Source organism: Pongo abelii, chromosome X (assembly GCF_028885655.2).
Source record: "Pongo abelii isolate AG06213 chromosome X, NHGRI_mPonAbe1-v2.0_pri, whole genome shotgun sequence".
Lineage (NCBI taxonomy): Eukaryota > Metazoa > Chordata > Mammalia > Primates > Hominidae > Pongo > Pongo abelii.
The window spans coordinates 108,649,643-108,665,661 of NC_072008.2; the positions used below are offsets into that span (position 1 = coordinate 108,649,643).

A 16,019-nucleotide genomic window follows, 5' to 3' on the forward strand; every position below is an offset into this window, starting at 1 on the left:
CTTCCCTAGAGGACCCTGAGCACCCCCTTTTAGAAGATGGGTTTCCAGGGCTTGAGAAACGGTCAGATTCCACTCCCCTGCTATTGTGGTCCCATGGGTTCCCACTCAACAACTCCTCTGAAGATGACAGGGGAAGTGAAATCCTGTGCTTTGTGCTATGAGATCTGGTTGTAGGGCCACATGAGAGGGCTGATCCCTAAAGTGGCAAGTGGGCTTAGGCAGAAGCTCAGGTGTTGGCCTTGGGACAGGTGAGCTGCAGAGAAGGAAAGAAACATGCACTGAATTACTGTAAGCAAATGCACTTTACACCTCATCTCCTTTAATCTTAACTGCTACCCAAGGTCATTATCACCATTATTCAAATTAGGCTGCTGCCTTTAGAGGAGTTTACATAAATCAGGGAGACAACCTTGTTGTTTCCTGATCAGCACAAACTCTGTAATACTCTAAACTTTTATCATTTCTCTTCATTCCTCCAGGGCCCTGAATGCTCTAATCTCCCTCCAGGCTGGCAGTACCTGCTCCCCAGGTGTTTTTCAATGTTTTTTCTTTGAAATTTAAGATCTGTATAATTTTAAAGTCAAATTTTGAAGTTTAATTGGGTTAGTATCCATGATTTGTGAAACATAGTAACAAAATGATTGGCAACTATTTCAACAGAGAATTTAAATGAAATGTACATGAACAATTAACATACTAAAATATGCCAACCCCACAAGAACTAATAAAATGCAAATATTTTAAAATCTTGAGAATTTATAATGACAAGATGCAAAAGATAAGTACTGTGATTGCACTTTTGGAGAAGACAGTGTGTGTGTAAGTGAACGTGTTGATGTGTACCTCACCTTCAGGGACATGTCTGGAGAGTATGCACCATCCTAGGAACAGCAGACCCCTTGGGGTTAAGGAGTGGGAGTTGACCAGTGAGAGCTCAGGTTAATTTTGATTTATCAATATACTCTTGTGTACTGTTCGAAAATTGGTATTTGGGAATAAAAGTATTTTGATGAAAATTTGAACACACAAGATACTTTGGAACAAATTGTCAAAGTTAAGGTGTACATTATGTTCATTAATTTGAAAAAGCATTCATTATATTCTGTTTTATTGTGAAAGAAGTAAATAACAAGTCCAATTGACAGAGGTTTTGTGTGTGTGTGGGTTTGTGTGTGGGTGTGTCCTCTAGCTCTACCACCCCAAATACGCAATAATGGATGCAACTTTATCTTTAGTTCCAGCGGGGATTGGAACCAATATCAGTTTCATATATTCTGGAACATGATGGATACATGGAAATTGCTACCATTAGATGAATAATTCCAGAAAACTGTGGCTGATACCTTGGAGCTAACCTCCAACCTCCATCCCTCCCTCTTCCTGAGTCCCTGGTTTGAGATTATCAGAGCTGCCTTTCTGTCTCTGGCCACTAGGAGGCATCACAGCTATCTCTGTTTTTGTACATTTTGCAGAGTAACATGTTTCAAAATGACTTGTTTACTTTGATTCCAGTTCTGTTTGGAAAATTCACATGTATATTAAAGCAGGTCCATTTGCTGTTGACTCCTAAATCTACATCGCATTCACTGATTTATCATCTCTTCCCTTCTCAGTGTAGGTTGAAATGTCCACACTGTCGGAGGGGGCAGGGGCGGGGGCGGGGGGCGGGGGGTCCCTCCCAAAGAGCAAGGCATTCACTCTCCATAACTCTATCCCTGTACAGGCTTCTCAGACCTTCTCACACTCTCTTTCAGTCTTCCCCTCTCCAGGACACTATAGATACAGTTCCCCAGATGCTACTCCAGCCTCCGACCTCTCTCCGTCACCTTTCTACAGCCCCGTCACTGCTACCTGGTGTTTCATTGTGTGGATGCCCTGGAGCATATGTTTTTACATTTACACCGATCAGTTTTTTTTTCTTACCAGCATGGGGAACTGGATTTGTGTCTTCTCGGAGGCATGATGTTGAACAGTTTTCGTGAGATTATGAAACTCACAAGAATGTAGAGAACTCCATCTCTAAAACTCTGAAATCAAGGTGTATCAGGGAGATTTGCCTTCTTTATATGGATGTCTGTGTTTTCATTAGGAGAAACAGTGAGTAATGATTTTTCACGATGCCTGCCTTGGCCTTGAGGCTTAGCCAACCCCTACTGCTATATCTCAATATTTAAAGGGCCATTGAAGTCTCCCACTCCATGCCATATACCCTGGACAGGTTTTCCCATTTATGCCTGGGAATAACTCCGTGAGGATGGTATAGTCAGTCCCATTTCACAGATGACCAAGCTCAGGCTCACAGAACCTAAGTCGCCTCTTGAGGTAAGTGGCAGGATTGGAATGAGGTTCTATCCCTCACCCTCCCTAGAGGACCCTGAGAGCACCTCCCTTTTAGAAGATGGGCTTCCAAGGCTTGAGAAATGGTCAGATTCCAGCATTCAGATCATGGCGATGTCTTTAGGGGAGTTTGTGTAAATTAGGGAGACAACTTTGTTATTGTTTGTTCTGTATTGATGAGTATTTAGAATGCTTCTCATTTTTTCCTTTTTAAAAAGATTTCAGCAATACTGTAGCAAATAACCTCTTACCTGGCTATTTTGTTCATGTGAAAAGTGTTTCATCCATTACATGCTTACACATCTATCCCTTGGGGCTTGATTTCAATAATTTAAACTCCCTTATATGTGTCTGAGCATTCTCATTTCTTTAACCATCTTTATATCTGTTGTAGTTACAATATTTAAATGCATTTATAACTGATAAGTGTGTTTCCATTTCCTTGATGTATTTGGTCCCTCATCCTGCCCCCATACACAGACACACACAGAGCCACTTTTTACCTTTCTCTTTTGCAAATTAAAAAAAAATTCTTATTCAGTTTTTTCTACATTTAAATTTTGTCAAACGATAGGTGATAAAAGTATATTTAGATAGTTGCATTTGCATTCCTTAATATATTAGTGAGCTAGAACGCATTTTCTTATGATTATTGGCCATTTATGTTTCATCATCCGTGAACCATTTACATATTTTGTCAGTTTTGCTGTTTTGTTATAGGATCTGTACGTGTGTTAAATCTAAAACCCTTCATTGATCTATGCATGTGTTATTTCAACACATCTTTCTTGGGTGAATATTATTTATGAGACACTCTAGAAAAATCCATATCCTAGATGTTTCTTCTGAGATCTTGGCTCTTATATTTATGGGAGATGTCCCCCTGCAGCAAGAAAAGTATTAGTGCCCGTGTAAACATGCGTGGCTTGTCAAGGATCACATGCACAGACAGTTCACACTTACTCCTAAACCCGGCATGGCCACAGAGTAGAAAGGATGTGTGGGGCATTATATGAGGAGAGCACTGGCTCAGGATTGTGATTTCTGTGATCTCTACACTAACAGCAAGATTTTTAAAAATTACATAACGTTTCTGAGTTTGCCTTTTCTCATTTGTAAAATGGAAACAATCATAGCTACCAAAGACAATTGTTCTGAGAAGTAAAAGAACAAATTATTTTAAGCGTCATACACAGCGTAGGGTACATACGGTACTCAACACATCTTAGTCCGCTTCCTATCTCATACCCGTCCTTCCTTTAAAGGAGATTCCTTTGACATAATCCAAAAGGCATGGTTCCATAACGAGCACATGGAAATGTTAAGAGAAATGTAAGGTTTCCGTGATGAATTAACTGCTGTGTCACTACTCTGTGCTGGGTAAGAAAAAGGAAAACAATCGCTGAACCAGTTTCCCAGGGTTTGTAAAAGAAAACCATCAAAGCCACCACCTCATTTCACTTTATTTCATAGACTTCCCCATCCCATTTTTTATGTTCTATGTTAATTTCTCAAGAAAAATAGGCCCGGCACCGCCTCTGCGCACAACCCTGCTGGTCTGGCCCAGGCGGGGGGCGGGGCCAGCACGATGAGCGCCCCGGGCAGCCCCGACCAGGCCTACGACTTCCTGCTCAAGTTCCTGTTGGTGGGCGACAGCGACGTGGGCAAGGGCGAGATCCTGGAGAGCCTGCAGGACGGCACAGCCGAGTCCCCGTACAGTCACTTGGGGGGAATCGACTACAAGACGACCACCATCCTGCTGGACGGCCAGCGGGTGAAGCTGAAGCTCTGGGATACGTCGGGGCAGGGAAGATTTTGTACCATATTCCGCTCCTACTCTCGTGGTGCACAAGGAGTGATCCTGGTCTACGACATTGCAAACCGCTGGTCTTTCGAGGGTATGGATCGATGGATTAAGAAGATTGATGAACATGCCCCTGGTGTCCCTAAAATCCTGGTGGGGAATCGCCTACATCTGGCATTCAAGAGGCAGGTGCCCAGGGAGCAGGCCCAGGCCTACGCCGAGCGCCTGGGTGTGACCTTCTTTGAGGTCAGCCCTCTGTGCAATTTCAACATCATAGAGTCTTTCACGGAGCTGGCCAGGATCGTGCTGCTGCGGCACAGGTTGAACTGGCTCGGAAGGTCGAGCAAGGTACTGAGCTTGCAAGACCTCTGCTGCCGCACCATCGTGTCCTGCACACCTGTGCATCTGGTGGACAAGCTCCCGCTCCCCATTGCCTTAAGAAGTCACCTCAAGTCCTTCTCCATGGCTAAGGGCCTGAATGCCAGGATGATGCGAGGCCTCTCCTACTCCCTCACCACCAGCTCCACTCACAAAAGGAGCAGCCTCTGCAAAGTGAAGATCGTCTGTCCACCCCAGAGCCCACCCAAAAACTGCACCAGAAACAGCTGCAAAATTTCTTAAGGAAGGCACCAAGAGGAAACAAGCTGGAATCGCTCCAGGAAAAACTCTGAATGGTTACACCTGGAAGAGGGAAGCTGCATTCTAGATTCAAAGAAATACGTTTTCAGTTTCTCATGGGAACAATGCTGCTTGGGAATGTGTGTGATGCCTTCCGTCAATAAAAGCACTTTACACAGTTTGACTTTGAATTTCTACATGGATGTGCATGTGTTTATAAAGGGAAAATTAGTACTCTGCTTAACTCTTGATAACATGAAATTTTGAATGTTACTTATAATCACACTGCATCTTTTTCCTTAAAATAACCACTTTTGTAAGAATGGTGATATGACAGTGATGAGTATAAATTCAAGGGAATTTGAGATGCAATGATAGTGAGATCATTCCGAGTCATTGATATTACTAGAGGGGCCTTTTTGTAAACCTTTTTGATGTCAAAGCACCAATTTATAAAACACTGCAGATGCATATAGAGATTATACGTAACAGATCTGTCCAGTTTGTGCACGAAATGGATTTGATAAAGTTTTTGCTATGTTATTTTACTACATTTGGAGATTAATAAGTGATTTATATGTATGTTTTTCTGTAAATCTACTTTTTTGTACAAGATATTCTACAAGATATGAAGCTAAGGGAAGAAAATGCCAAAGATATCTCTAGTTATGTTGAACATAGCCAACATGGTTTCAATGGGTCAGTAAGAAAAAAGCCATTTCAGTAAGGAATGAAATAAGTACTTATTTATGAAAATGTTTCTTAACAATAAAAAAGTATATATTTTTATCTTTTGGTAAAACGAAAAGAGAAAGAAAGAAAAATATGTATAATGTAACCCCGCAAGATTAGGCTTTGCAGAAAAACAATGCAATAGAACACGGGGGGCCAGGCCCATTATAAGGCCTTAGGTGAGTCATTTCCCCTGTGCTGGCCAGTTTTGGTTAACACCTTTCAGATCGATATAGAGGTTAATGAGATCACATCTGGGAAAGCACTTCTGAGACCTTAGATGGGAAGGAAGGAGAAGTGATTTCCACGTGGTTACTTTCCAGTTTACATTGTGGATTATTATAATAATTGATATTGGATGAACTGAGTAAATATAAGTCCTTGTACTCTTTTGTAATTGAATGACCATTTATTTGTGCATTGTCATAGGGTGATTGTAACATAAAGTCCCACAGAAGGGCAGTACCTCTGGCCTCAGGGAGCCATGGGGACTCACCCTTCCTGAACTCTGGTACTTTTCTATCATGAATTTCCCACAACATTCCTGGGAGGTAGAGGATATAATCTCTACACCATTCTGTAGCTTAAGAAACAGTGATGTTTGCAGGTTAAGCAACCTGGCTGGGGAGCATCCTGCCACTAAGTGGAAAAGCAGGGACCGGCACCCTATATGCCCCCATGCAGACTGTGACACTGAGCTGCACATCACACCATAACCAAGCAAATCTTGCTTTCCTGCTGACCCAGGCCACTACTGAAATCTGTATCTTCAGCTCTGAAGCCAAGCTCCCAGTTCTGTCTCTCTTCTGAAAGACAGCCTTGTCAGACCTAAATTTCCTACTCTGTGGACAAGGGAGTGTGTCTGGGCCATTGCTTTAGAAACTGGAGTCCGCAGACAGTTCCTGTATCAGGAAGAATATGCACTCTCAGAGGGACAGGGGTCATGCTGAGGATGAATACTTGAAGGAGCAGGCCCTAAACACATGCAGATCGGGGATGCATAGAGTCTTTAATAGAAATTATCAAATCAACCTGGAAAGAGGTTGTACTAAATGACATCCCCACCACCGATATGAAACAGGGTAGACTTCCCTGCACGCCCACCTTACTGGAATCCTGAATGGTTTCTTTTTATACTTTGATGATATGACAGATGGAAATTCTTTGTCATTATATTTAATTTGATGTTTAGATAACTTAAAAAATTCCCTAGTATACAAAATGCTCTAATAATCATCATTGCATTATATTTTTATTGCAAAATGGTCCATTTTCACATGTACCCTAAAAACAATGAGCAACAGGCACATGAGTCTGCAGGTTCTAGAGCTACTGCTGGCATTACATTTCCAGAGTGTGTGTGTGGCCTCTAGGTGCTTCTAATGACACTGTTTTCATAGAAGGGGATTAAGAATGTCTCTCCATGACATTGGTTGAGTTCAAGTTTGGAGAGGATCTGGATCTGCACTTTGTGGAGTCTTTTTGAATGACACAAGAGCTGGACCACAACACGCTTCTGAGCAGGCTGTAATCTTTTCCCCATTGTGGAAAGCAAGCCTGTCTGTGACCTCACCTGCTCAAGTCAGGGTGGATCCCTCCAGGATGTAAGGTGTGGAAGTCGGCCTAAATCTGCTTCTGAACACTGAAGCTGGGTGCTCCCATCTTGCTGCCATCCGTTGCAGAGACCTGAAAAATTGCCTGCTCTCAGCCAGCAATGCCACAGATTCAGTCACTTGTGTGAGAACTCTGTCCTGAGAGATAAAATACCATAAATTACCAGCAGCTGTTTGACACATCTTGCATCCATCCATCCATCCATCCATCCATCCATCCATCCATCCAACCATCCATTCATCCCTACAGTTAATAGACATTAAGGCCAAACTCTACACGACCCCTTTTGTGAAGTTTTAGGCTTCCCCAGAATAGAAACAAGAAAGTAAAGTGTGGAAATAGGGGCATGGTGAATTCAGTTTGTAGATCTAAAAAGAGATGGCCCCTTCCTCTTAATATTCAACCTGAAAGGATCTCTTATCATTGATAATTTTAAAACATAATTTAATACCCTGGACCCCTCTCTACATCCACAGTTATGGTTCTCTTTACATATATTCTCTCCATTGCAACCAAAGTTCTATGAAGAATTCTCAATACTCAACTCACATTCCTCCACCTCAGTCCTCATTGCTCATCTAATGGCGCTTTGTTCCCCCACCCCACCACTGAAATGAAACCCACCAAGGTCTACAGCCACTTCTTTTTCACATTTATAGATCAAGAATGTTGAAATAAACATCCTAATGTTTTCATCTGTGTAATATTTCAGAAGTTTTCTTATGCAGATACTTATAAATTTATTCACAAATATATGCATTTATATACTTATCTTCAAAAGATAAGGTTCATCCTACATTTAATATCATAACTTGCTTGTTTCACTGAGAACATACCTCAAAGTTTATTGATTATGAATAAACATGAGTCTATACCATAGGGATAGTAGAGATACTAATGGCCAGTAAAGACAGAAGAAAAGAAATTAAAATAGCTAAAACATATTCTTTGCCAAGTCCTTTTTAGGCATTGAGTCATTCAATTTTCAGAGCACCCTTACAAGGTAGAAACTGTTACTAATTCCCATTTTGTAGATGAAAATCTGAAGTACAGAGTGAATAAAGACTTTGCCTGAGACCACACAGTTAGGGAGAGGGAGAGCTTAGATTTGTGTCCAGTACATCATGTTCCAAAGCCTGGGAGACTGTCAAAGCTCTGTTGTTAGGTGAAAGAAGCAGTCTGCGCAAGCATGCTTACTTTGGGAGGTTACTAAAATGAATATTTTGTATATTAATATATTTATATGAAAAGCTAGATATAATGAGAAAAGGTGGATGATTATGACCTTGGTGAGAGGACATTCATTGCAATCATATGGACAGAAGATATAGTAGAGTGGGATAAGCAATCGAAGGGAAATGAGGAATGTAGAAAACCCTTTTCCAAAATTTGAATTTAAAGGTTATATATATATCATATACACATTTAGTAATTGGCAAATGAAAGAATGGATAATTGTGTGTCAAAGGTATGCCAGTAATGCTAAGATTTTTGTCCCTCAGGGAGGCAGCAAGTGGCTGAAATGCTGTTTGCTGTGGCTGGCTAATGCATGACCTGAGGACCTGTGCACAGGTGACTACAGGACATGTCCAGAATTTTTCTATAAATATATTAACATAGCAAGTAGCCCAGAAGCAGCCTCTGGGCAAACAACAAACCTTGCATCCCTGGTGCTATCTATCTCTGAGCCTGCCAGGTGAGTTCCCAGTCATGCCTGTCTTGCACACTGCCCCTACCCACAACCTGGGAAGCTGGATTTGGGTGTGCTCAGAAGCATGATGTTGAGTAGCTTGTATGAGACAATGAAATACTTCAAAATACAGAATACTTTCTTTCTCTAAAACTTTGAACTTAAGGCATATTACAGAGATACTTGCTTCCTTCAACCAGATGTTTGTGTTCCCGTGAGAAGAAATAATGAGATGTTTCCCTAGGATCCTACAAATGTGAGCATTAAATATAATTTGTTTGTTTTTCTTTTAGAGTATTTTCATTAGATCTAGATACTTCTATGTTTGTCTTGATTGACTCTATTGCATTATTTTATTTGACCTTCAAATAGTTTTATCTTCGTGAAGTGGGAGCCCCTCTAGTTTGGCTTCTGGTCTTTTTGACATGTCTTCTGGTATGTTAGTTGCGTCCAGCATCATCAGCTACAATTCCTACCCAGACCTGGAATAAAGCACTTCTCCAAATAACCTGATTCCTTTTCATGGGAAATGTTTTTAGTAAATTCAATCTGGAGGCTAGCGTTGCTCGTTGCTATTAGATTGGTCACTGTTTCTTGTCCTTTTCTGTGCATGGATCCAGCAAATATGTATTATGTTTTTAAGGGAATACACATGATTCCCTTCCATCCTGGGCTGTTCCTCCATCCCTTACATGCAGTCATTTTGATCAATTTTTTTTGAGACAGGGTCTCATTCTGTCACCCAGGCCAGAATGCAGTGGCACAATCACAGCTCACTGCAGCCTCTCCACTCCCCAGGCTCAAGTAATTCTTCCATTTCAGCCTCTGCAGTAACTGGGACCACAGGCATGCATCACAACACCCAGCTATGTTTTTCTTTTTAATTTTTAGTAGAGAGGCCATCTTGCTATGTTGCCCAGGCTATTGATCAATTTTTGTTTTAAGATTCAAATTTATAATATTATAACCAAATGTAATGTTTATATTAGACTTCTCCTATTTCATAGGTGGCATGTTCTACATTAGTGGAGTCCAATAGAATTTCTGTAGAGGTGAACATATTCTGTGTGTACACTGTCAAACACAGTAGCCACTAGCTACCTGTGGTATTGAATATGTGAAATGTGGTGAATGTAACTGAGGAACTAAATTTTTAGTTTTATCTAAAATAAAATATATCTAAAATACCTTGTTTAAATAACCACACGTGGTCAGTGCCTACGATATTGAACAGCAACAGCTCCACACATTTTTCTGTGCCTTGCTTCTTTCACTTAGTATATCCTGAAAATCATTACATGGCAGTAGAGAAAGAGAGTCCTCCTTGCTTGGTATATGTGCATTGTACTCTAAGATGTAGATGCACCTTATTCAATCAATCCCCTTTTAGTGGACATTTGTCTTATTTATAGTCTTGTCCTGTTACAAATTGTTCTTCTAGGAATGACCTTGTTCTTCTGCCTTTTTGTCTTTTTGAAATGTATGTTTGGAATAGATTCTTAGAATAGAGATTGCTGGTTCCTGGAGAAGACACCTGTGCCTCATGAAATAGAGAGGGAACAGGGAGTCCAGCCTGACTGAAGTGAAGAGTGAGGGCCTCCCAGGGGAGCAGACAGGGCTCTGAGATAACTGGGCACTCCAGGTCTGAGGCCATCCAGATTTGGGACTGATTGTGGAAGAACACATTTGCTTCGGTGATATGCTGCATGTCATCTTTACACCCTGAAATTACACAAATTTGGTGAGAACAGAAGTGTCCTGAAGACCTCTCACAGGTCCATGGGCGCAGGAAGGAGACAGGAGCACTGAAAATAGTGAAGTGGTTGATGTCAGTGCCCTGAGCCTTCATTAAAGTGAGAAGCAAATGTCAAGAGGAAGGATTTACCACTAATTGGGTCCTCAGGCTGTCTGGAAATCATACACCTACTATAGTTTCTCTCTGACCCCAGGTCCGATGGTCTCCCATCTGCCAGCATATTTATGCCTTCCTCCTGGAGGCACATTCTTAGCCAGAACACTCTCTCCAGGAGGTCACACTTTCCATGCTTTCATTTGTTTTCTCCTTGTATCCTCCCTGAGATTTTTCATGAGGCTTTTCTCCTCTGTTGCCTCAGCTCCTTTCATCAGCTCAGTGAATTGTATCACAATTCAACACTGCTCTGACAAATTTAGGCACAATTTAACACTCACCTTTACTATCATTTACATGTTGCATCTTTGCAGTTATTTCTGTAGAGTTAAATTTGTGATCCTACCCCAACAGAGCTGCATGTGTTGACCAAATGCCCCCTTCTGCTTAGGCAACTCTGCTGCTGTAGACTCATGGCTCACCACAATTTACTCAAATGGGCAGCTTTCCTGTTGTCCACATTACATGACCTTTTCAACTGTGTTCTGTAGAATCTCTGTGCAGGATTTCCTCCTGGGATGTGATGGTTTATTTCTGGATTTTAGTCATGGTATCTTCACATGTTCCCACGTGCAAAATTGACCCTATCACTCTGCATCCTTGTTGGATGCCTTCAGTGATTTACTAGGTGGGCCCACAATGCCCCTTTCATTTCTTTCTAAATTCATCTCTCTGCCAACTTACTCAAGGTAGGGAGTAAAGAAGATGCAGGAGATGATTCCTGGGCTGCCCTGAGTCCTTTGACCTGGGAGGATGCATTTAATACCCAGGAAGTGGATCTGACAAAATTCGATTGGTGGTGTTAGCACAGTTTATAACATCTGGAAAACACTGCATTCAAAGGGAGATAATTTTTAAGAGAAGAGAAAATGTCATTTGAGGCCAGAGTAACCTACTGCCCAATGTGGTGATATTCAGATCTTGTCTATTTAGAATATAAGGAAAATATGTACCCCATCCTAAGATATCTCACAAATTTATTAATTCATACATTCATGGGTGATAAAGTGCCCTGAACAGTGGTAAGTGCCTGAGTGCCCAGCTCTTTCAATGGCATGGTCAATAAAGTCCTGTTAATATCTGCCATTTACAGTATAGTCTTCAATATTTACTCTTCGTATATTGAGGACCAATCAGATCTTGTACTTCCTGCTTCAACCATCAAACAGAATTTGGCTATCTCAAGAGGAATATGGAAATCTATTCTATTTAACTGTAATAGTGTTTTTTCTGTTGTTCTTTATTCTATATAGATGTTTCTGGACCCTTTCAATTATTAATTATTTTGATAAAAGGGATTTTAAACTTTTAAAGACATTGGAAGTTCGCTGGGCGAGTTGGCTCACGCCTGTAATCCCAGCACTTTGGGAGGCCGAGGCGGGTGGATTACGAGGTCAGGAGTTTGAGACCAGCCTGGCCAAGATGGTGAAACCCCATCTCTACTAAAAATACAAAAATTAGCTGGGCACGGTGGCATGCGCCTGTAATCCTAGCTACTCGGGAGGCTGAGGCAGGAGAATCGCTTGAACCCGGGAGGCAGAGGTTGCAGTGAGCTGAGATCACGCCACTGCACTCTAGCTTGGGTGACAGAGCAAGACTCCATCTAAAAAAAAAAAAAGTGAAATTATAATAACTAAAGAACTAAAGTAATGCAGATTTATGTCCTAGCCTATTATACTGGATGAAAACAGAACTTTAAAAATATTCATCTCAATTTGCTAAATAACACATGTAATTGGGCCTGTTTGTATATTATATAATATATAATATATATAAATGAGTGTATTTATCATATATATATAAATATATATATTTGGTAGATCTTATTCCTGCTTCTACTTAAATATGTGACCTGATAATAGTGAGTAACCCCTTGTGAACCTTAACTGGGGCATCTGTAACATGGGCATATTGATAGACACCTGGCTGAACTGTTGTGGGAAGAAAATGTATAATGCTTAAACCTATGCGAAGTGTCTGACATGTAATGCTACAACAAATATATGTATTGGCTTTCCCTGTGTTTTCTCTTCCACAAAAGACGTAGTTTACATGAACATCTCCTAGAGGTCAATTAGAGTTGAAGCAGCAGGAAATAAAATGTTTACATATTTCTATGAGAGAAAAGCTTTTCTGTCTTTTCTTTGTAGAAGTTACCTGATGCGTGGAGTGGAGGAGAAAAAATAATTTCATTATTTTTTATTTGATGTCCTTTTCTAACATCTTCATTTACCTTCTATTTGGACATTGGAATAGCAGCCTCTCATTGAGCCTCAGAAAGGAGACAGCACAGAATGACAGACCATGAAGATGGGTCTGCTGGGAAACAGATGATATCAGGAGAGCTGGGTCCCAAATACCAGATCTGTCCTTATGTACAGAACCATGGGGAGTCACTTCTCTCCTGGCCTCAACCCTTTCACAGGAAAAGATTTTATTTCCCAATAGTGGGGAGGTGTGGCTTTGGAGTCAGATAGAGTGGGTAGAATATTTGGGCACAATTAATAACTAGTTTAATGATCTTTAGCAAATGTTAGGTCTGCAGATAAATGAAATCCCTGTGTAATGCATATACATTAAACATGTCTGCATAGAGAATAAAATGGGAGGTAATTCACAAAAATGATACATTTTAAAAAATTAATCAGCCATGGGGTTATTGATTAATTTATCCTGAAGCTCATTATGTTTCCTAAAATTTCAAATTAGTAGGGATCTCTTTTGAATTCAGAATCAAATATAGAAACGGTAGTTTTTCTTAAATATTTCAGAAATACACAAAATTATAGAATATAAGAACCTTCTATGTTAACATAAAACATATGCAATTAAAATTCACTTTGAAGTGTTCTCTAATTAATTAGTTTCCTTCTTCCTCACAGGTAACCACTATGTAAAATTTGGGGTTTACATTTTTAAGACATTTCTCTATATTTTTATTACATTTGTATAGATCTACACATGAAATATGGTATTTTTAATGGTATGATTTTGTTAACTGAAATATCACCAATTTATAGATTTTAAAAAGGATAGCTTTATTTCTTATAAAAGATTACAGCCTGCAGAGTGGCCATTCTGACGGGCTGGGAATGTAGCCATTGGAAGAAACCCAGAAGCACGCACTTTGAGGGAGTGAGAGGTAAGACAGGAATTTAAGCTGAAGGGGTTGGACAAAGATACATACTCAACACGTTATAGGAGGAGCTATGAATATTAATGAAGGGGGTCCTGGCACATGGGTAACTGAACAAACATGTTTGTTATACATATGGACCAGGTTCGCCTTGGGGTGGAGACTTCACATTTAAATGTATTACAATTAGGCCTTATACATTAAAAGAACTTTTCAGAACACAAAGGCACTCAAGTCCTGCCCTCTTTAAACTGGCCAGAACCGGTCCATGGTTGGTGATCTTCTAATCAGAAGAAAGTTACCAAAATCAGTCTGTTGTCCAATCAAAACTGTAGCTATTGCTGGTGGAACAGGGGCTGGGGATCAGCATCTAGTGGTGGATGAGCTGCAAGTTGTTTTAATATTGCTTATCTTGAGGCCAGTACTTGTTTAGCTGCTGGAGAAAAATGCAAAGGAAAGCTTGTGTCAATTAGAACACAGTTTATTCTTTAAGTGTAGAGTGTGTGACTTAACCCTTGCCTGGCATGGCCTTAGGTCTTATTTATAATTTGATATCTTATTGCCACAAAGAGTCTGTTCTGCCAGTCTTATGATCTCTATTTTAACATTAATGCTGGTCAATTGTTGTATCTAAACCACAAAAGAGAGGGAGCATAACAAGTTGTATCTGACCCCACTTCCTGTCATGCCCAGGAACTCAGTTTTAAGGATTTTGGGGGGGTCCTCTTGGCCATGAGGAGGTTTGTTCAGTCGGTTGGGGGGCTTAAGGTTTTACTTTTAATTTACAGTTTTATCTCTAAATGCATGACTACCTCATGGAATAAGAGGAAGGAAGAAACATAAGGAGAACAAATACATGTTCAGATTTCAACAGTGGGATTTGCCATACATGCCTACCTGTCATGTATACTCTCTTTCCAACTTGCCAAAACAGACAGGCTCATTTACCCAGTTTATATGCTGCAGGGAGCATTAATAAAATCTGCAGATACTATTTTCAAGCCCCATTTTTTTCCTGATGTATTCAAACACCTAGAGTTTCCCTGGAGTGAACTAGCCTAAAACAATGACTTAGTGTATTCTTTCATGAAACACCTTCTATTTGTCCAGACTACTTGTACTTAACTCAAATTGTAACTCATGTGGGGTTACCCTGTACATCTGGAACCTAATCTGGGCCAAGCTGATGAAAGAAGACAGTGATTCCCTGCAGTTAGTTTTCATATGTCCAAACTACTATCGAAATCCCTTGATTGGTTTAAGGATGCGTCTCATTTAGAACCTGATCTAATTTTGTATGATGGTTGTTATGACATGAGTACACTTTTCCATTTCATTTATTATTTTTTAATTGCACAAGAAACGCACTTCAGAGGTGTTTGAGTTCACATGTGTTACTTGATGTTGTGGACAGAGGCCATAGTGCAGTGGGATAGTCAGTGGAAAGTGGAGAATATTAACAGGGAATGTAGAAAACTCTTTATGGAACTTTGAACGTAAAGAAAAAGAAACCAAGAAAGAGGAGGAGACAAAGAGAGAAAGAAAGAGAGCAATAAAGAGAGACAGAAGAGATATCTCCATCATGTGGTTGCAATGGATGCTGGTAAGTCCAACGAATGACATTTGAAAATCTTAAATTACTTGAAACTTGATCAAGTTTAAACATTAATGGGCAGTAGAAAAATTCAAAAGAAAAAATAATGGGAAGGAGCCATCTCATCTCAAATTTAACATTTGAAGTTGCCCATATATTCATATCCTTTCTTACCCTCTCATTTCCACTTTAGAGCTAATGAGATGCCTCCACCGGGACAGCATGAAATCTGAGCTCAATAAACATTTAGTTATTACCTAACAAAAGAATAGACAATTATGTGTAAAAAATTCTGCTAACTATTGGATTTGTGCCTCTCCAGAAGGCAGCAGGTGGCTGAAATCCTGGTGTGATGTGGCTGGATAATACATGACCTGAGGACTCCTGCACTGATGACTGCAGGATGGGTCCAGAATTTTCCTATACATACATTAAAATACTAAGCAGTCCAGAAGGAGCCATTAGGCAGACATCACACTTTGCTTACTTTGCTATCTATCACTGAGATCACCAGGTGAGTTCAAAGACATGCCTGTATTCCAGGCAAGGGAAACTGGATTTGGGTCAGCTCAGGGGAATGATGTT

The 16,019-nt window shown here is 40.4% G+C and overlaps 1 protein-coding gene across 1 annotated transcript; it reads left to right on the top strand.

The window, feature by feature from the left end:
• Positions 1 to 3,907: 3,907 nt before the first annotated feature.
• LOC129047344 (ras-related protein Rab-40A-like) lies at positions 3,908 to 9,303 on the top strand. The gene has a single exon (XM_054544893.2). It carries the CDS (start codon positions 3,926 to 3,928, stop codon positions 4,760 to 4,762), a length of 837 nt encoding a protein of 278 aa, XP_054400868.1. The 5' UTR covers positions 3,908 to 3,925; the 3' UTR covers positions 4,763 to 9,303.
• The last annotated feature ends 6,716 nt before the right edge of the window (positions 9,304 to 16,019 follow it).

Coding starts and splice junctions, on each gene's coding strand:
- LOC129047344 (XM_054544893.2), top strand. CDS start 3,926: ATGAGCGCCCCGGGCAGCCCCGACCAGGCCTACGACTTCCTGCTCAAG.